The sequence below is a fragment of the Podarcis melisellensis genome (assembly GCF_964234715.1).
Source record: "Podarcis melisellensis genome assembly, chromosome: 6".
NCBI classification, from domain to species: domain Eukaryota; kingdom Metazoa; phylum Chordata; class Lepidosauria; order Squamata; family Lacertidae; genus Podarcis; species Podarcis melisellensis.
Window position 1 is genome coordinate 17,633,125 of NC_138538.1, and position 21,868 is coordinate 17,654,992.

General features: G+C 43.8%; 1 protein-coding gene across 3 annotated transcripts in view; it reads left to right on the forward strand.

The window, feature by feature from the left end:
• The window catches only part of ATP9A (ATPase phospholipid transporting 9A (putative)), a 93,513-nt gene that overhangs the window by 37,379 nt on the left and 34,266 nt on the right, over nucleotides 1–21,868 (forward strand). For 2 of the 3 annotated variants that reach the window (XM_081916709.1, XM_081916707.1), the window contains exons 5-15: nucleotides 2,934–2,992; nucleotides 3,672–3,723; nucleotides 5,863–5,957; nucleotides 6,302–6,382; nucleotides 6,819–6,894; nucleotides 8,110–8,186; nucleotides 9,196–9,356; nucleotides 10,297–10,439; nucleotides 11,416–11,528; nucleotides 14,096–14,308; nucleotides 20,453–20,614. In XM_081916709.1, coding sequence (XP_081772835.1) covers nucleotides 2,934–2,992; nucleotides 3,672–3,723; nucleotides 5,863–5,957; nucleotides 6,302–6,382; nucleotides 6,819–6,894; nucleotides 8,110–8,186; nucleotides 9,196–9,356; nucleotides 10,297–10,439; nucleotides 11,416–11,528; nucleotides 14,096–14,308; nucleotides 20,453–20,614 — 1,232 coding nt within the window. The remainder of the gene's footprint in view (nucleotides 1–2,933; nucleotides 2,993–3,671; nucleotides 3,724–5,862; nucleotides 5,958–6,301; nucleotides 6,383–6,818; nucleotides 6,895–8,109; nucleotides 8,187–9,195; nucleotides 9,357–10,296; nucleotides 10,440–11,415; nucleotides 11,529–14,095; nucleotides 14,309–20,452; nucleotides 20,615–21,868) is intronic. The other variant, XM_081916708.1, reaches the window with a different exon arrangement.

A 21,868-nucleotide genomic window follows, 5' to 3' on the forward strand; every position in this document is an offset into this window, starting at 1 on the left:
GTGGGAGGCCCCATTAGCTAAAGTGGTGCTTCAGGTTAAGAACAGTTTCTGGTTAAGAATGGACCTCCAGAACGAATAAAGTTCTTAACCTGAGGTACCACTGTATATAACATTGGTATAAAATCACACAATAATTAAATTACCTCCTAAAAACAGGTCAGAATCAAATTAAAGTCTAATTAGATGGCTTTCCACAGGGTTAGGGTTGGGAACAGTAAGTGCTCATCGGCCCAACAGTTTATGCTGATCTTATACAGTGGTACCTCTGGATGCGAATGGGATCCGTTCTGGAGCCCCGTTCGCATCCTGAAACAAAAGTAACACACGACTGTGTGTGCACGGATCGTGTTTCGTCGCTTCCGCGCATGCACGTGACATCATTTTGAGCGTCTGCGTGAGCGGCGAAACCTGGAAGTAACACGTTCTGTTACTTCTGGGTCGCTGCGGAGCGCAACCCAAAAATGCTTAACCTGAAGCGTATGGGCCTGTGAGAATGCAACAAGGAGCTGCAGTGTGTGTGTGTGTGTACGTGTGTAAGACCGCCCAATGTGTGCACATTCAACTCTCCCTGAAAAGAATATTTGAGTCACACAGCCAATATTTTGCTGCTGTGCAGCGTTGGCCAGCAGTTGCGAACGAGAGGAATTTGTTAGAGCCTTTTTTCCCCCTTTTCCTTTTTACCAGTGAATCGATATTGTTGCAACTGTTTCCCCATGACTTAGTTTTGCAATTTGTAGCAATCATTACAGCATCAAAGGAAGTCTGTGGCTTTTATTAGCGGAAGCCAGGAGGCACTTTTGTTAAATGTGCTGTTTGTCACCAACACAGCAGGGGTTTAAAAGTAGTTTCAGTTGTTTCACTCAGGAGTTGGGACACTGGGCACATGTCCAGCTGGGGCATAAAAGTGTTTTAAATCCGGGGCAACTGCTGTTTTGGCCTAATGTTTGGTCCCTTATGTTGGGTGCAAAGAGCTAGCTCTGCCTTTGTGGAATGAAGTGGAAACCTCTGGTGATGATGGTGATGTCCTGCTATAAAGATGCTCCATGATGTTTGGTTGTTCTAAAAGGGAATTTTGGAGAGCCTAGGGCTTCCGATCAGAACGTCGGCGGTTCGAATCCCCGCGACGGGGTGAGCTTCCGTTGCTCGGTCCCTGCTCCTGCCAACCTAGCAATTCAAAAGCATGTCAAAGTGCAAGTAGACAAATAGGTACTGCTCTGGCGGGAAGGTAAACGGCGTTTCCGTGCGCTGCTCTGGTTCGCCAGAAGTGGCTTAGTCATGCTGGCCACATGACCCGGAAGCTGTACTCTAGCTCCCTCGGCCAATAAAGCGAGATGAGCGCCACAACCCCAGAGTTGTCTGCCACTGGACTTAACGGTCAGGGGTCCCTTTACCTTTTAAGTGAGGGAAGAAAGTTGACAAGCAGTACATGATTTCCTTCCTAGTGCAATGCCCTAAGATGCATGGCACCTTCCTCTTTGCACCAGCACAGCATTGCACTGGTTGGGTAGATATACCAGGGAAGATTGGAGCCACAGAATCATACAATTTTAGAATTGGAAGGAACCCCGGGGGTCATCTAGTCCAACCCCCTGCAAAGCAGGATTCTTTTCCCCCAACACAGGGCTCGAACCCACGAACCTGAGATTAAGAGCTTCAAGCTCTACTGACTGAGCTATGTCATTATTCTTTTTTAAGGCATGGGACCATAGCTAAGTGACAGGGCGTGTAGGTTGTATGCAGATGGTTTCCGGTTCAAATCCTGGCGTCTCCAGTTACCAGGATCAGGAAACAGGGAATGTGAACAGCCTGTGTGGTCTCAGAGAACTGGCAGGCAGAGTAGGCAAATAGGGTCACTCCTCTGTAGTATTAGACAGCTATTCTCCTATGGTGCATGAAGCCATGCTAACTTGTCGTCCATGTGTTTTATACTTGATGGCCCCAGTATAGACCTGTAGGACCACTTGAATAATCTGGGGATGATTTTGCTCATGGCATTAGACTAGGGGTCAGCAAACTTACCGCATCTCGGGCCGGTCTCCAGCGCCAATCGTGTGGTGGGCTGGAGGGCGGGGGAGCGCATGCCCACATGCTATTTCAGGTGCACTTCCAGGTCAGAGGAGCACTGGAAATAGCTTGTGTGCATGTGCACGGGCCTCCTCCAACCCAAATGTGCACCGGAAATAACACTTGCGCTATTTCCGGTGCTCCTCCGACCCGGAAGTGGGCAGCTGCGCAACACCGGTAAGAGCAGGCGGGGCCGGGGTCCCTGCAGGCCGGATAAACGAGTCCCTCTGGCCTTATCCAGCCCATGGGCCTTAGTTTGGGAACCCCTGGACTAGGCCCTACAAAATATTACAGGATGGTGACCTGGAAATAGGATTTTTTCCCCATCGCCCCTACACTGCAGAGGGTCTTCATTCTGCTTTATGTTAAATAGTACCCACTTGCTGCTTCAGATCTCTTGTAAATATATATCTCTTTACCCAGACTTTCCCTGATGCATAAGATTGACTTTGTCTGGATTTGGGGGGGGGGTTCCTTTTAATTCTGGTTTACTGGTTTTTGTGTTGCATCTCTGTTTTTAGGATGCTGTTTTGTTTTTATATTATGTGTGGTATACTGATTAAAATATTTTTAAAATATTAAGCTTATTATAAATGCTTTTTAGTAAATAAAATGTAAGTTTAGAATGTTAGAAATGCAGGGCAGGATTGATCAACATAAAAGAAGAAGAAATTTTAGTTGATTGATTTCTATTTTTATGGAGGACAATTTCTGTCAATCAACCACTTACCGTACTTTGAAGTTCTTTTAATGGCGCTGCAGTTTAAGGCAAAAATATAGATTCCACATATTTCTGAAATGTGCTACCAAGGTAAACAACATGGGAGAGATATGAATGTTATTAAAGTGTATCTTTTTCCTCACAACAGGTACAGTAAAAGTGAAAAGTTCCAGTATTCAAGTTGGGGACCTCATTATTGTGGAAAAGGTACATATGGATTTGTAAAGATTTTATACTTTTCTTACTGCTAGAATAGCCAGCTTAGTCTGGAATTGTACACTATCCTTTTGTCTCTCTTTTCCTAACACTATTGACACTGAAAATGTACCCCTTTAGCTGAGCATTTCTTGACCATTAACACTGGTTCCTGGCCTTCCAGGTTCCTGTGATTGATAACTTTAACTTTGCTTCATAGGCTGCTTTTATTGCAATATTCTGTTGTTTTAGATTGTGAACCGCCTTGACATTTCATTTTGAAACGAAAGGAGGCATATAAATTCTCTTAATACAGAAACACCCTAGCTTAAATGTTTCAAAGTCTTTAAAGTAGTAATGCACAACATTATCATAGAAATAAGGATAATATTTTAATAAAATATGCGGAACTGCTCTTTATATTTTATAACACCCACCCATATTGTTAACTTAATTAATAATATGGGGTTAGACCAGCAGGTGTAGCTTCCTTTATGTGATCATAATCGTGTGGAGGATAATGGCCAAAAAAGTGCTTTTCTTAACCACCAGGTGAGACCAAAGGCCCAACTAGCCCACCATTTCAGTGGCCAACAAAAGGCCTATGCGATGCCTAGTTTACTAAGCAATAACTAGTAGCCATTGATTGTATGCTGAACATTCAAAACCCACCTTCCATCTCTCAAAACAGAACCAGAGGGTCCCTGCTGACATGATCTTCCTCAGGACGTCGGAAAAGAACGGTAAACATCTGGAACCAATAGTGAAAATGATCTTTAATGGTGGTTTGTTGTTGTTTTTATGGGACAAAATAATTGTTTTGAAAACGTAACACAAGTGGATACGATTTTTAGGCTTAGCATGTCTGCCTGATTCAGAGGCTCCGTTTTCGATAGTGTGGCTACTGTCCTTGTTTTATCGTTTGTGATCGTTCAAACCATAGCAATTAGTTTATCCTGTAGGGTGTCCTGTTGCGCGAGGTCAGGCAATGCAAGGATAAAGGAGATTGATGCTGCACACCGTCGCTCACCGGGAGCCTCATACTGGCTTGTCTTTTAACATGTGCCACCATTTATTCAGAGTGTGAAAAATGCATCCTTTAAAACCGATAGATAGATTATATATATTATATAAGCGGTCATCCTGGGGTTCCTTCTCATGTTTGTTTACTTGGCCCCCAAGAAGAACTGCAAGAAAAGAAATGACTTGATTTTTTTTTTAAAAAAAAAAAGCTTGCATGGTTTTGCAGACACTGGGACCCTGTCTGTGTGCAATAATATTTATCAAGCGGACAGCTGCCGGTAGCAGTGTTTATTCAAGTGCAGTCATATTACAGTCTTGGTGGCCGCGGTCAAATTGTTTGTGGGTCATACGGAGACAATGACCCTGATCAAAAGTGCAGTGGGGAGGCACAAATGGAGCCACCCTAAGCACTGGAGCAATTGGGTTGATAGGCTTACAGCCATGCCAAAGAAAGAGAGAGGTGATGAATAGGAAAGCCTCTGCTCACATCACACCCCTAGTGGGATACTGGCTTGGGTGAATTATGCCTAGTAGTTTTGCTTCCATTTGGTGTGGATGGCGCCAGTGTGGATGGTCAGAGCTAATAGACTGCAGCATTGGAGAATGCCAAGTAAATACGGTCCTTCCCTCCATGCTTAACGCCAGCCTTCTCCAAACTGGTTCCCTCCAAATAATTTAGACTAGAGACTCAGCTACATGAGTCAATTTATAACGTTATAAATGCATTATAACAATGTGACACCAGGTGGTGGCGTGGAGCTGAAATCAGAAGTCAATGATAATTTCCATTGTGTGCTTTTATAACTTTTTAAAATAGCTGTGTAGATCCAGCCTACAACCCCTATCAGCCCCAGGCAACATAGCACAAGTCACCCTGTTCTAGGCTGCTGTGCTAAGCTCTTGAATATGTGCAGCACATGCAAATCAAGCAAATTACGTGGTTTTTGCTTAATTTGCACTAGGAATGTGCCCAGCATTGCTTGGGAATTCTAAGAAACCGAAAAAAACTGCATTTTTGCAACCTACTTCTTGATCTCGGGAGTCGTCATTCAAAATCTGTTTGCTATACATTTTGGCACCTCTTACGTTGTTGTAATAAGACAAACAACTTTTCAAAATGTGTAGATTTGATTAAATTAAATCTTGTGTGCAAATCATGGAGGAGGAGGAAGGGGCAATGAAGGATTCTGGCTCATGGTTCTGTTTTGTTATAAGGACCAATGGCATGACACATGAAACAAGATGGTGTATCCTTCTGGTGTGGTGTTATTCAGTAAGAGTGTTTAAACTGCATAGAAAGCTCTCATACCAGTTCAGTCTATTTGTCCATCTAGCAGTAGCTCTTATGAATCTTAGGTAGAGGTCTTTTGTCCTCACAAGCTCTCTGATCCTTCTTACTGGGTATGCCAGGAATTGAACACAACCAGATGAAGGTTTCATTTCTGGAATACAATGGTACCTTGGTTTACGAACTTAATCCATTCTGGAAGTCCGTTCTTAAACCGAAACCGTTCTTAAACCAAGGTGCACTTTCCCTAATGAGGCCTCCCACCACCAGTGCCCTTCCACCATTCGGATTCTGTTCTTAGACCGAGGTAAAGTTCATAAACCGGGACACTACTTCCGGTTTTGCGGAGTTTATAAGCCGAATCGTTCGTAAACAGGACTGTTCTTAAACTGAGGTACCACTGTATCTTTATAATGCAGAGTTGGTCTGTCAACAGGCCTGGTGTCTGAGGCCAGCTCCAAGGTCCACAAGGTCTACTGGAACACTCTCTCCCTAAATATGTAGCTGCCTTGGAGATGCAGTTTGAAGAGCAACCACCAAAGCCCCATTAACACAGATTTAAAACCCACAGGGTCCTGCTTTCTACGTACGGATCAGCTGGATGGTGAAACAGACTGGAAGTTGCGCCTGCCTGTCAGCTGCACTCAGAGGCTGCCCACTGCTTCTGTATGTAAAGTTTTCTAATTTGTCGTTTTTAACCACTGTCCCCTAAAATGCAGCCATAATTTTTAAAAAACCAGGGACGCAGTTCACATGAGCGTGTCTTTTCCTGCAGCTCCAATGAGACTGATGGCATCTGTAAAAAACAAAGCATTCTCTAACCACTATAGTCAATTAAATGGAAAGTTGGTGTACATATTTCAATAATTTAAAAGAAGTTTCCTCTTCATCTGCCCTCTCCTGCTTCCCCCTCCCCGGAAGTGCCTATCATTTATTTGGAAAAGAGGACTTAATTTAAACAGCAATGTTTTTAACTCGTCGTTGTAACTCATTTTTATCTTTCTCCATAGGACCTTCTCCAGATCCGATCATACGTGTATGCAGAGGAGCCTAACATTGACATCCACAACTTTGTTGGCACTTTCACTAGGGTAAGTGGTTGCTGTTGGGCAAGAAATCGAAAAACCTCTTAAGAACCTCCAGGTTCTTTCAAAAGAGGTTGGAGATGTTCAGTGTGTTGCGAGGATCATAAAAGAGGACTCGCAGAAGTGCTTTGTGCTTTCTGGGACAAATAAGTTGCTGTTCTTCTGTAACAAAACATTGCAGTGCAGAGTGCTGCTGCTCAGGGAGCCAGCCAGCCATTCATTCCCTTTTCTAAGGTATTCCATTCCATTGCTCGTCTCCTTAGTTTTCCACCTCCCACAATCATGTTCAGGTCTCATTAAGCTATTCCCTCCCACCCCAATCACACGCCACACTTGGGGTTCCACCCAAACTTTTTTTCTGACTTGCATTTCCCCAAGCTTGTAGATACTTCCCCCTTGTGTTGATAGTTCTATTTTGACTATTTTTTGGTAACTCTTTCAGGAGGACAGTGACCCTCCAGTGAACGAGAGCTTAAGCATTGAAAACACCCTGTGGGCCAGCACAGTGATTGCTTCAGGTAAGGCTAGAGTAAATGTCGGGAGTATGTTAGCAATTTTTAAAAACTCCCTTTGCAATTTAAATAATCATCTCTTGTCAGTGGGAATTAGTGGCTGGGATGAAGTTCCCCACTTGTCCTAACACCTCTAGGGACTTTGAGCTGACGTCTAATTACCCCTCGAACATTTATAGATGAGAAAGCCTTTGGAATTCCAATAACCTTTGGGCAAAGCATCCCCTGCTTGAATAACACTTAATTGCTCTCAGTATTGACATTTGAAATCTGTAACAGAAAGGGTGTCAAAGAGATTTTAAATGGAAGCTAAGGTAAAAGATCTCCAAATAAAGGCTACCCCCTGGTTTGTTGCTCTGTAAAAGCAAGACCAGATGTGTTATGCATTAAGGGCAGGGAGTGGAAGAGCTCTCTAATATAGCGAAGAGCCTAATATCTAATACAGTCATACCCTGGGTTACAGACATTTCAGGTTGTGTTTTTTCAGGTTATGGGACCGCCGAAACCCAGAAGTACCTGAATGGGTTACTTCCGGGTTTTGGCAGTCACGCATGCGCAGTACCGCCGAATTGCAACCCGTGCATGCGCTGACGAGCAGCTGTTGGTTGCGAACACTGCAGGTTGCGACCGTACATCTTGCACGGATCATGTTCGCAACCCAAGCGTCCACTGTATCCTCCATGGAACCACAACTCCCATTAGACCCAGCCAACCTGACAAATGGTTGGAGCTGATTGGAACTGTAGGAGAAGGGCACGTTTACCCAGTCTCTGCTCTAGTAAATGCATTTCAAGAAAGAGCTCTTTTTTTATTCCTGCTAGAGCAGCTTGTGCATCTCTCCCTTAGAAAGCTTTGTGTTTAGCTGAGGCATTAAAAGTTGCATCTGATTTGATGTCAGTTTGGTAATTGTTGTCAAGGTCTGATAGCACTCAAGCGCTGGTATAATTTTGGACACTCAACAGTGTTCAAGGGGAGGAATCCCGTGGTGTGAAGTTGAACCTGAGCCCAATGCTCAGTGCCATGCAATGCAGGAATCTCAGCTAATGCATCCATGACAGATGGCCATCTAACTTCTGCTTAAAAACCTCCAATGAAGGAGAGACCACAACCCCCTGAAGGAGTACGTTTCCACGTTTCCACGTGTCTATTTTCCGTTTTTTAAACAACTATTTCCTTTCCAATTGGGATCAATCTGGAATCTGAATCTTTTTGTTTCCTCAGGAACGGTTGTGGGAGTTGTTCTGTACACAGGGCGGGAGCTGCGTAGCGTCATGAACACTTCAAATCCGCGGAGTAAGGTAAGGAGAGATTTCTTGGTCCACTCTACTCATTCTCATCTAGCAGACCCTGGTTTCCCAGCTTTGACCAGTCCTGACTTGCAGGATTTGTACTTGTATGATGGATGTGTTTGTCACAGGCACATCTAAGTGAGCTGTACCCTAAAAATGCAGTGTGCGAGCTGACGTTTCTCGATGGGGTGGCTTTGCACATGAAGGCTCATGCATGGCAAGTAACCCAAACAGCTTCTTGGGTCTTTGATATTAAGGCCACTGTAGCCTTCAGGCACTTGGCCTGAACATGGAAGGACCAAGATATATAAAGGGAGGAAAGTAAGGACCAAGCCCTGCTCTACTCCTCATGGTTGTGTGGAGAATTGTGTGTAAGTGCTTTTGCCTGGATTACAATCCTCCTCATGAACAGGCTCCAAATACTTGGAAGACCAACTCCTTCCTGACAGACCCTCTTGGGTGCTAATAGGGGGCTCTCTTGGTCATTCACTGCCCTCAGAACCTCTGGGAGTGGAGGCCTGGAAAGGGCAATTTGGTAGCAGCCCCTAAGTTGTGAAGCTCCCTCCCCACAGAGGTGCAGCTGGCACCTTCAGTGTACAGCTTTTGACAAGATGCACCTCTTTACCATGTCTTTTGACGTTTGAGGTGGTTTTTTTTTTTTTAGGATCCACCTTATTTCTGTGATTGTAAGTTGTTTTCAGTGTTGGGTTTAAATTGCCTTTACCTACCCTGGGAACTTAGGGTGAAGAACCCGGTTGTTGTGGTACTAGTAGTTGTTGTTCAGAGTTCCCAGTCACAAGGAGGTTTGTGAGTGCGTTCAATCCAACATACTTAGAAACCTTCTTCAGAGAGGGATGAGTCCAAGTTCCTTATGAGACGGGGAGGGGAAACTACGCAATATCTACTTTCTCCACACCTCAGGGTGTGACTTTGCTCAGCATGGACTACTGAGAGTGAATAATAGCCCATCACTGTTGTGTGTTGCAAGCAATATCTTTGTTGCTGTTCTCCTCCTCAGATTGGCCTCTTCGATCTGGAAGTGAACTGCCTCACCAAGATTCTCTTTGGGGCCTTGGTGGTGGTCTCTCTTGTCATGGTCGCCCTTCAGCACTTCGCTGGCCGCTGGTACCTTCAGATCATCAGATTTCTTCTTCTCTTCTCAAATATAATTCCTATTAGGTATGATATTCTCCCCTCCCATTAGTTTCGTTGTGGTGTCATTCAGGGCTTCTTATTTGCTTGGCCCTTACTTGAACTATACCATAAATAGCAAGCTGAGCCCGCTCCCTTATTCTGAGTGCCATTAAAGCTGCGTTTCAGGAAAAAGCTGCTTTTAGAACTAACGCTAAAGAGTAGGATTCCACATGTAAGGTACCTGTGGCCCAGTTCAGACATCATAACAAACCATGGTTTGTTACACAGATGATGCTGCGTTTCAGGAAAAAGCTGCTTTTAGAACTAACGTTAAAGAGTAGGACTCCACATGTAAGGTACCTGTGGCCCAGTTCAGACATCATAACAAACCATGGTTTGTTACACAGATGATGCTGCGTTTCAGGAAAAAGCTGCTTTTAGAACTAACGTTAAAGAGTAGGACTCCACATGTAAGGTACCTGTGGCCCAGTTCAGACATCATAACAAACCATGGTTTGTTACACAGATGAGGCAGCATGAGCTCAGGCGTGTGTGCATTGTCCTGCCCTTGTGCGCAAAATGATATTTTAAAGCTTCCATATTTCGTAATAAACTGTGGTTTGAATACTTTCCAGGCCTGGGTGAAGAAACAAATGGCTGTTTTCTGCTAACGAGTTATTGGGTGCTTTACATTTCCACTTGCACACAAAGTGGCAAACCACGATTTACAGTGTCCGTACTGGGCCTAGGAGTGGAATTCTGAGAGTTTGAGCCTTCACATAAAACTGTTTCCTGAATCATGAAATACACCTGAAACACTGCATGCTAATTTCATATGTATAAGGGATGTTTTATGTGGGGGAAGTTGACCGACATATTCAATCCACAGAGGAACTTGGGGGGGAGGGATTGATTTCAATCAGAAAAACTGTACAGGAATTGTTTCTCAGTTGTTTTCCCTGCTGACTTTCTCACCTCTCTACAGTTTACGTGTCAATCTTGACATGGGGAAAATAGTTTACAGCTGGATGATCCGGAAGGATTCTAAAATTCCTGGCACTGTAGTCAGATCTAGCACAATCCCAGAGCAACTTGGAAGAATATCCTATTTACTTACAGATAAAACGGGTATGTTAGAGAGTGACCTGGTTTTTATTTATTAATATTATTCTTATTTTATCTTCACTACTCTGGAAAACTCCCCCCCCCAAGGGCAGGATACAAATCTTCTTTTTTAAAAAATGAATACAATCTTTGCAGGGAAAGAAGTCATAATGTACATCTTGCATAGCTAAATGTTATTGTTAGAGGTGAATGAAATGATAAGTAACAATAGGAAAGGAGACTCTTGTAATGCTGTGCTGGTTTATTTTATTATTACAGTTGTACCCCACCTTTCCTCCAAAGGGCTCAATGTGGTATACATGGTCCTATCTACTCTCCACATTATCCTCACACCAACCCTGTGAGGTAGGCTAGGCTGAGAGGCAGTGACTAGCCCATGGTCATCCAGTGAGCTTTGCAGATGAGAAGGGATTTGAACTCTCGTCTTAGCCTGAAAATCTAAGCACTACGCCATGCTGCCTCTCAAAGTGGTTGTGCGGCTGATGAAAATGCAAGATTGTGAGAGCAATTGTGTGGGCAGAATATTATAGGGAGCTTGATTTATGTTTTAAGGGGTGTGTGTGTGTGTGTGTGTGTGTGTGAGAGAGAGAGAGAGAGAGAGAGAGAGAGAGAGAGAGAGAGAAGAATGATACATACATGGCTATTGTGCTGTATTACCTGTATGTAGATTTTCTTTTTTTTCCATAAATGGTTAAGAATATGTTTATGATATATTTACAAACCTTGGCTGTTATTGTTGTAGTTGATAGATCTGCTGGTTGTAAGTGGTCTGTAAATTGCTTGAATTAGTAAAATAAATAAATAAACAACCTTCTGATGAGGAAAAAAAGTGAAGAGGAAAAAATGAAAGGAGTGTGGCCTTTCCTTTCTTCATAAATGCGATAGCATGGGTATGTGTGTGTGTGAGAGAGAGAAACAGCCATTTCCACCTTTTTGCACTTACTTGGATCTTGACCTTATAATTCTGCTCTTGTTCCAGGGACCCTGACGCAGAATGAGATGGTTTTCAAACGCCTTCATCTCGGAACAGTTGCTTATGGACTAGACTCCATGGATGAAGTTCAGAGCCATATATTTAGTATATATACACAGGTGAGCTCCGCACAATGTCAGAATAAAAATGGCAGCCCATATTCTTCATGTAGTTAACCCAGATTTTCCATTTTCATTGAGAATTCAGTAAGTTGTTGTTGTTGATGAATAGTTGTGGTCTCGCCTTCACACAATAACTGAAACCATGAAAAGTAGATGTGCAGGTCCCTTTCCCCTTCTGTCCATGCTTTCATGCTACTGAGGAAGGCAGTATTCAGGCAGCTCAATGCATCAAACTGTATTCAAAACCCAACTTTAACTAATAAAGCTTTATTTAAGAACGAGGAAAGCAGCCCCTAACCACATTAAAGAGAGCTTCCAAGCAAGTATAAGTTTAAATATAATTAAAAGGTTAGATTCTTTGGTAATTGGAAGCATTTGCTGGCCATGATTCATTTAAACTGTAGTTCTGATTCATTGCTCTAATTATTGTTACCATGCTATGCCCTTTGACCTGGAAGTGAAACTTCTGTCCTCTTGACACAAGAGGTTAACAGAGCAGGAAACTGGATGGCTATATGTTCCCCCTGTGGCCAGCATAATTTAGTAATTGTAAAATTACCTGGAAGGTCCGATGCAGACTCTAAAAATAGTATTAAAAATCAAAACGATCAGCTTTCTACCTACCTCTATGCTGACCCATCTGTTTTTTCTTTTTCGTTTGGCTGTGTGTTTACGAACATAAAACCCTGTTCATTTCAAATTATCCGTCTCTCGCTGAGTAAAGGGATTTCACTGAAAAGACATTTATGGGGCTGAGTTTTAGAGGCCAAACTGGTGGTGGGATCTGTAAGAAACCTACTTTTCCTGACCAACTAGGAAAACTTAGGTACAGTTGTCTCAGGTCAGGAATCTCTTTTATTGCTGCAAACTGGAGTGGGCAGAATGGGGATCCAATGGTCGATCTTTAGGTGATTTGCAGATTGGTAGGAATTTCTGACTCCCATTTTTTAATTATTTAATAATAGCAATAAGAAAAAGAGGGTCTTCCGCCCTGCAAAAACTAGACTCAGAGTTTGTCACTGAGTTTGCTTTTGAATTGTTGCCTTTCTATTACCTCTCTCTCCAAGTTGGAGACTAAGAGTCATTAATTTCAACAGGTCTTCTCTGAGTAGAATGTAACTGAATACCACCTTTCAATGACACATGGGCAAATTGTATTTATTCCATAGAATTTTATACATTGCTTAATTTAAAAAAACAACAGAAAACCCTCAAAGCAGTTTACAAAAGAAAAACAGCAACATGAAAATCATGAAAAATTCACAGCCATACTTTAAAACATACAAAAGATAAAATACTAAAAACATTAAAATTACCTCTTTGTATGGCAAAGGTGATGCCTAGTTTTGCCCTAAGTTAGGCTGCTGAAGGAAAGTTTATGAGAAGATCTGGAGTGGATTTTTATGCAATGAGGACTGTGGGCTCAGTTCTGATACTGGGAAGACACTCCTGGGCTAAGCACATACCCTCTTCCCTAATTCTAGCCATTCCTGCCCCACGTACCTCCAAGCAACTATTTGCACCTGCCTTCAGTAGGTGGGCTTCAGGAGTCTAGTAAGTCACTTGGGGACTCTTGTGTTGTTGTTTAGTCGTTTAGTCGTGTCCGACTCTTCGTGACCCCATGGACCAGAGCACACCAGGCACTCTTGTCTCCCACTGCCTCCCACAGTTTGGTCAAACTCATGCTGGTAGCTTCGAGAACACTGTCCAACCATCTCGTCCTTTGTTGTCCCCTTCTCCTTGTGCCCTCAGTCTTTCCCAACAGCAGGGTCTTTTCCAGGGAGTCTTCTCTTCGCATGAGGTGGCCAAAGTATTGGAACCTCAGCTTCACGATCTGTCCTTCATACTCTTGTTTATCAAGCAGCTAATACAAGAAATAAACAATAATAATCCATAACAGTAGCAAGAAAACAGAGTTCCCACAAGTCTGCTTCCTTTCCAGATTTATGTAAAAGTTTCACAATAGGTTTCATTGAAATGGAAGCATTTAAAAATATTCACTTGATACTGATTTTGAGAGTCCATTGTGGTTTGGAGGAGAGGGCATTGGTTTTGGATATAGCTCTGAATTCAAATCCTGGTTTGGAATCCCCACTGAGCTATAGAGGGTTTGCTCAACTTGGTCACTTTCAGCCTTAGTTCCCTGTCTTTCAGTGACTCATGAGCAGGCCTGACCCACAGATGAGGCAAGGTGAAGCACACAAGGTCTTGGGAGGGCTTCTAGACTGCAGAGAATGTGGAATATGTGGCCTGCCGCATGTTGTTGAACTTCCATCATTCCAGCTTCCATCATTCTGGAGCAATGGCCTTAACCACATGCCATTGATGTCAGTTGTCAGCGTCTTGCCAACCCTGACACCAGGTCCTGGCTTGCAGTGGCCGTGGTGACCTATTTTTGCTTTCTTCAGCATATTTTTTTGCAACCAAATCTGTATTTGCTCATCAAGGATCTCAGCCTGTATTCCTAGGCTTCCCACCCTTCCCCTGTGCAAATGACAAGTATTAATGAAAGCCAGGTCTTTTTTTCCTAGCTAATATAATTGTGCTTTATCCTCTTTTCTTAGCAGTCTCAGGAGCCACCTGCTTTAAAAGGCCCCACCCTGGCTACCAAGGTACGGAAAACCCTGAGCAGCAGAGTCCACGAGGCAGTGAAAGCGATTGCCCTATGCCACAATGTGACTCCCGTCTATGAATCGAATGGTGTGACGGATCAGGCTGAAGCCGAGCGGCACTATGAAGATTCTTGCAGGGTGTATCAAGCTGCTAGTCCTGATGAGGTAAATTGTGCCTTGGAAATGATGGTTTGACTTCCTGTAAACTGTGTTTGTTCAAATGCCGCTATTGATATTATTGCTTGTCGGGATCTGTGCACAGCTGTTAAATTTCAGTCAGCATCAGTGCTGGAAGATTTGATGGTATTTAGAAGAATAATAAGGTTAAAGTAAAGGGACCCCTGACTGTTAGGTCCTGTCGTGGCCGACTCTGAAATTGCGGTGCTCATCTCATTTTATTGGCTGAGAGAGCCAGCATACAGCTTCCGGGTCATGTGGCCAGCATGACTAAGCTGCTTCTGGCGAACCAGAGCAGCGCACAGAAACACCGTTTACCTTCCTACCAGAGCGGTTCCTATTTATCTACTTGCACTTTGATGTGCTTTTGAACTGCTAGGTTGGCAGGAGCAGGGACCGAGCAACGGGAGCTCACCCCGTCGCGGGGATTCAAACCGCCAACCTTCTGATTGGCAAGTCCTAGGCTCTGTGGTTTAACCCACAGCACCACCTGTGTCTTCTTTAGAAGAATACAATTTATCTAGCCCTATCAAGAGAGGAGCTTCTAGTCTATACCATCAGTCCTGCCCAGACTGCCTTGCCATTGTTTAGAAAATGCACAAATGACAATTACAAAATAAGTAAAATGTACAAGAATCTCATTTCCTTTTAAAAGCAAATTCCTAATGGGTGATTTTTACGTCTCACACTTTGCCCTTCCTCTCATGAAGGCTCAAGAACCCCAAAATGGAACATTAAAAGCAAAAGTAGAACTGTGGAATGAAGTAAACAATACAGTGGTACCTCGGGTTACATACGCTTCAGGTTACAGACTCCGCTAACCCAGAAATATTACCCCGGGTTAAGAACTTTGCTTCAGGATGAGAACAGAAATCGCACGGCTGCGGCATGGCAGCAGCAGGAGGCCCCATTAACTAAAGCGTTGCTTCAGGTTAAGAACAGTTTCAGGTTAAGAACGGACCTCCGGAACGAATTAAGTACTTAACCCGAGGTACCACTGTACAGTAAGAATCCACATTAGATTATGGTATACAAATGTTGTCACTCCTGCCCTTCTCCAAAGCCCTGCCAGAATAAATAGGTCTTGAGCAGGTCAGGACAAATAAATAAGATGTTATTGAGCTTCGTGTGGGGGACAAATCTGATATTTCTAAAGGGAAGGATGATAAGAATCTGGCTCAGTTTTGAGGGGGATGCAATTGGCACAGCAAGCGTTAAGCAATATGAAATACACATATCATTTACAATGTCTCAGCTCTGCAACAGATGGTTGCCGAGTAAGAGCTAGATGCTTTCAGGAACCTTCAAATACAAGATGCTATGAACCAGCAATTCCCTAAGGGTGACTCCACGAAAAGCCTCTTTAATAGGCGTCCAAACTCCGCCTTTGAAATCCTATAGCAATAAAAGATTGTTAAGGCAGGAAGGTCAGTTTACCCTCCGAATCGGAACAAAACCTTGGAGGTGTTTTCCTCCCCCCCCCCACCTCCACCAAACTTTTGAACAGCGAGGGTAATTTCTACCAGTTGGCACAGAATTCATTTCCTGAAACACAAAGCAGGATTTCCTAGATGTGTTTCCTGTATGCATTCCTGGGCAGAGACTCCTGAAAGCATCTTTATTGAGAGATCAGTTACAGCCTCTGGGGCTCTGTGCTCCTGTCAGGTTGAGGCCATACAGTAACAGAGAGGGGAAATGTAATAGGTAGAATCAGATCAGAGATAACTCGCCCGGGAGGAATCCTGGCAATCTGGCCTTTAACCCTGACGACACTTTGCTGCACTCGAGGATGTGAAGGAATGTGCAGATCAGATGTGTTGCCAGCAGCGGCAGTCCCTGGGACCAGGCAGCCCAACTGAAGCATGGGGCAGCAACTAATGACAAACAGGGGTCCATTTCTCTCTCTCTCTCTCTCTGATTCTGAAGTGGTTTTGATGGCCTTTTATTTTTTGGCTTGATACAATTCAGTGAACGGAAAGAGCTGGGGAGTTGCGGAAAGCTGAAAATTCATAGAGAGCAATACAGTGGTACCTCGGGTTAAGTACTTAATTCGTTCTGGAGGTCCGTTCTTAACCTGAAACTGTTCTTAACCTGAAGCACCACTTTAGCTAATGGGGCCTCCTGCTGCCGCCAAGCTGCCGGAGCACGATTTCTGTTCTCATCCTGAAGCAAAGTTCTTAACGCAAGGTAATATTTCTGGGTTAGCAGAGTCTGTAAACTGAAGCGTATGTAACCTGAAGTGTATGTAACCCAAGGTACCACTATAATTCATAAAGCGTAGTAACGATCCACTTTTGCCCAGCGAAGTCCTACTCAGAGTTGGCCCATTGAACTCAATGAATGAATGTATGTTTATTATGAATGGCCAAGCAGCCAGCATACTAAGAAATCACTGTTATGGAGTTTGCAGGGCCCATTAATTTGAATAGGTCTACTCTGAGTAGGACTAGGATTGAATGAAACCCAATATTGTTTCGTGCTCATTGTTCCCCTGGGTGGAAACTCTGGGACAGTTTTATAGTCTCATGGTCTCTGTCCTTGTCTGCCCCCCCACCCCCACCCCTCTACCTTGTCCCCCCATAGATTGTTTACAAATATGCAGGTTGAGTGGGCAGGCAAGCAAGTCCCTATAAACTGGAAGAGTTAGCTCTGCAGCAGCAGCATTTTTCAGAAACAGGACCACAGTGGTACCTCAGGTTACAGACGCTTCAGGTTACAGACTCCACTAACCAAGAAATAGTACCTTGGGTTAAGAACTTTGCTTCAGGATGAGAACAGAAATTCAGCGCGGCAGTGGGAGGCCCCATTAGCTTAAGTGGTACCTCAGGTTAAGAACAGTTTCAGGTTAAGAACAGACCTCCAGAACGAATTGAGTACGTAACCTGAGGTACCACTGCACTTCCAAAACTGCTTCAGCTCCAAATTCCCAGAAGTTTCTCTTTTCTAGGCTAAGTGCCACTCTTTTTCCCAGCTCAAAGTCCAAAATCTTCCTTTTAGCTCCCACGTAGGCCAGTGGGTGTAACATTCCTAGCTAAGAGTAGTAAATATTGCATAAGACAGTAGAATGTTTGGAGTGTTTAGTATTTGTAAAGCAACCCGGTGAGGTTTTTATTCCTATGTTTCTGTTTGAGGGCAAAAGCTCAGATGTTGGCTTTCAAGCGCTCCTCAAAGATCATTCTCATAACCGCTATGTGTCTTCTAGTTGCCTCTTGTAAAAGGAAATGAATTTGAATTGCTTTGCTTTTGTGAAGTCTGCAGCAGATATTCCTCTTGGGTGTGAAAGCAAATTTGTGGTGGAGTATGTTTGTTGCACAAAAGTTGCACATTGATATGAATTGCACAACTTGGATTTGCTGCTATACAATTGAATCGCAACCCAAAATAGCGACAATATGGAAGCGCCTAGATTGTGGGACCTTATGTAGCACAAATGGCACCCACTGGAGAAAGCGGGGTGGGAACCGACCTCTCCAGCTGTTGACGAACTATAAATCACATCATCCTTGATCATTGCCCATGCTGGCTGGGGCTGATGGGACTTGTAGTCCAGCAACAATTGGAGGGCCACAGGTATTCCCCACACCTGCAGAAGGAGGAAGTGTTGGCAGGCTTAGGAAAACTCCAAGGTTTGCAGAAGTGCACATAAAATATAATAAAATAAAATAAGGCTGTTTTGCAATTGTTCCACCTTATGAGGACCAAGTATGCTCAGTGGGAATGGAAAATAGGAAACATATTGTGGGAGGGCAGATGGAATGGATTTTCCAGGAAGACTCCATGGCAGGCTGGCTGGCTGAACCCTGACCAGGAACACTTCCTGCTGCAACATTTTGGTTGCAGTTCCCGCTTGGAGTTTAAAACTGGGACGTGAAATTTGAAGAAAGAGGAACAGAGGTCAGAGAAAAGCATCTGATTAGTGTTACTTATTAAGCTTTAATGATCAGATGTCTGGGATAACTGTCTTATCTGGGGGGGTTATGAAGACAATGAGCAATAGAACAACCTGTAACAAAGCTCTTTAATGCTACATACTTGCATTGGAGAAGGTTTGGGGAAAGATAGGCAGAACAAAGACAAGGACTTGTTATCGCCAAACAATTTCTAGGGCTTGTTAGGGCACGCAATAAATTATCCATATTAGAAACATGGAATTGGAAGGGACCCCAGGGTCATCTAGTCCAACCCCCTGCAATGCAGGATTTATTTATTTTTATCCAATGTGGGGCTCGTAGTAATGACCGTGATATTAAAAGTCTCATACCCTACCAACTGAGCTATCCCAAATAGCGTAACGCTGTATTTTAAAACTGGGGTTTGGGATCATTAATCTATTTATTCCTGAATACCCCAGTAATAAAAACTGGTGAGATTTTATTATTCTCAGGTTACATACGCTTCAGGTTACAGACTCCGCTAACCCAGAAATAGTACCTCGGGTTAAGAACTTTGCTTCAGGATGAGAACAGAAATCGCGCAGCGGTGGCAGTGGGAGGCCCCATTAGCTAAAGTGGTGCTTCAGGTTAAGAACAGTTTCAGGTTAAGAACAGACCTCCAGAACGAATTAAGTTCTTAACCAGAGGTACCACTGTACTGTCTATTTAAAGCAGTATTGTACTACTTCAAACAGCCGTGGCTTCCCCCCAAAGACCTCTGGGAACTGTAGTTTGTTAATGGTGCTGAAGTTTGTTAGCAGACCCCTATTTCCCAAAAGAGTTCCCAGAAAGGATATTCCATTTACGCACTCCTGTCTAAGAATGCCTTTCAGCTGTTGAGTAAGGGGAGGAGAGGCTTGTGCCCTCCGGAGAGGTCTTTTAGTTGTGTCTCCAAGATTGTGGCACATCTTCTCTCATGGGATGTACACCTGGCCTGATCACTGTCTTCCTTTTGGCAAGCTTATTGGGTTGTTGTTTTTATTTTGATTATATATTTATACAGTGGTACCTTGGGTTAAGTACTTAATTCGTTCCGGAGGTCCGTACTTAACCTGAAACTGTTCTTAATCTGAAGCACCACTTTAGCTAATGGGGCCTCCTGTTGCCACCGTGCCGCCGGAGCCCGATTTCTGTTCTCATCCTGAAGCAAAGTTCTTAACCCGAGGTACTATTTCTGGGTTAGCGGAGTCTGTAACCTGAAGCGTATATAACCTGAGGTACCACTGTATATATATATATAGAGAGAGAGAGTTGTTTTTTATGTTTATCTTTTCTGTGAACTGCCCTGAAACCCCCGGATATAGGGCGCTATATAAATTCTATAATAATAATACTTTTAAGCTGGGAAGGGCTGAAGTTCAGTGGTGAAGCATCAGTTTTTCAGATTCCTGAAAGCCTGTAGAGCCTCTGCCAGTCAGTGCAGTACTGGGCTGGGTGATCTAGTGATCCAACTCAGTACAGTGGCAGCTCGGTTTAATTCGTTCTGTAGGTCCATTCTTAACCTGAGGCGCGCTTTCGCTAATGGGGCCTCCTGCTGCTACTGCACCTCTGGCGCACAATTTCCGTTCTCATCCTGGGGCAAAGTTCGCAACCTGAGGTACTCCTTCCAGGTTAGCAGAGTTTGTAACCCTGAAGCATTTGTAACCTGAGGTGTTTGTAACCCAAGGTACCACTGTATATGAGCCTAACAGCAGCTCATTGCTAATATGCTCCTAATGTTCTTCAGTGGCTTCTTAATGCCAGCTGCATAATTATGAGCTTCCTTGAGTGCCCTCAGCGTAAAAAGGTAGGATCCAGATTGTTGTAATATATGAATGAATTTAAAGGTAGGATCCATTTTTTTCCCAATTTGAAAATGACATTCTACCCCATCCATTTAAATATTAAGAAATTAATATTTCTGACCTCGGAACCACATGCACTGGTGGTTTTGATTTCCCAGCTATGCTTAGAAATCCCAGCACTTGCAAAATTGAGATTTTTAACCTCATTTGTGCCAGTGAAGAAATGCAAGCACTGCTGTGGTCCATGCATTTTTACCTGAATTTTTAGCAGCAGCAGCAACAACAACAGATGACTCCAGTGGGGGTAATGTACGGTTATCAACTGAGTAACTTCCTCTCCCATCGCTCTCCTGTTCCATATGCATCACCCTCTAAGCTTAGCAGTCTACCTGACCTTTGACCTTTCTTGTGTTTAGGTGGCCCTGGTGCAGTGGACAGAAAGCATAGGCTTAACACTGGTGGGCAGAGATCAGTCTTCTGTGCAGCTGAGGACTCCTGGCGGCCACATCTTAAACTACACCATCCTCCAGATTTTCCCGTTCACATACGAAAGCAAACGGATGGGGATCATTGTTCGGGTAAGTTGTACAAAAGGGTAGCAAAAACCGCCATAAGCAAAATAAAAGCCGTAGGTTATCACGGAAGACTCAAGATTTTATCAGCTCTCCCTCAGCTGAGATTTGATATTTTTTTAAAAGCTGCTGGATTCACAACCACAGATCTGCAAGACCACATTAGTACTGGGTTTTGCTTTCTAGCACTGGGTTTTGAAATAAGGTCAAGCGCTCTACATTACAACCACAGCAGAAGGTCAAGTGCTTGTCAGCCGAGAGGGTGGAGTTAAATGCCGTGGTCTCTGTGGATTCCGCTCTTTGCTTGTCACCAACAAATAACGATAAATGCTATGAGTTGTGGTTCATTCTTGTTTCCTATAGACATCAAGTTGACGATTTGCTATTGCATTTGGGGAAAAGGGGCGCATACATTTGCAAAGGCAGGTAACTTTGACCTGGAGGGATGACACTCTCAGATAGTTCAATCACTGAGAGCCAGTGTGGTGTAGTGGTTAAGAGCAGTAGTCTCGTCATCTGGGGAACCGGGTTCGATTCCCCGCTCCTCCACATGCAGCTGCTGGGTGACCTTGGGCCAGTCACACTTCTCTGAAGTCTCTCAGCCCCACTCACCTCACAGAGTGTTTGTTGTGGGGGAGAAAGGGAAAGGAGATTGTTAGCTGCTTTGAGAGTCCTTTGGGTAGTGATAAAGCAGGATATCAAATCCAAACTCTTCTTCTTCTTCTTCACTGTATATGTGATACTTTTTTTTTATCTTACAAATTTCGAATAAGTTGCTCCAAGTGGTAACCACTGTTACTGTGTGGCGTAGTGGTTAAAAATGTTGGTTTGGGATTGGATTCCCCCCTCCCCCAGCCATGAAAGCCACTGGGTGATGCTGGGCCAGCCACTCTTTCTTAGACCAGCCAACTTCACAGGGCGATTGGGAGAATAACATGATGGGTGGGGAGAGTTGTGAGTTTTTCTAGGCCTGACAACAACCCTGCAAGGTGTGTGTAATTGCATTTGAGGGGGTGGGGATGCAACTGAGAAATAATGATTGGCTTAAGGCAACTGAGGTCAAGGCAGGGGTAAGGTTTAAACCAGGAATTTACCATTGGCCATGGCATTAGCTCTGCAAAGAACTATTTCCTGGGCCCAGGAAATGGGCAAAGATCACATGGCGGGGCATCAGTGTTAAAGCTAAGCAGGTGTGGACCTGTTTGGATGGGAGACCAGCATGAGCCACTTTAAGAGTAGTTTTAAAATAATGTATATTAT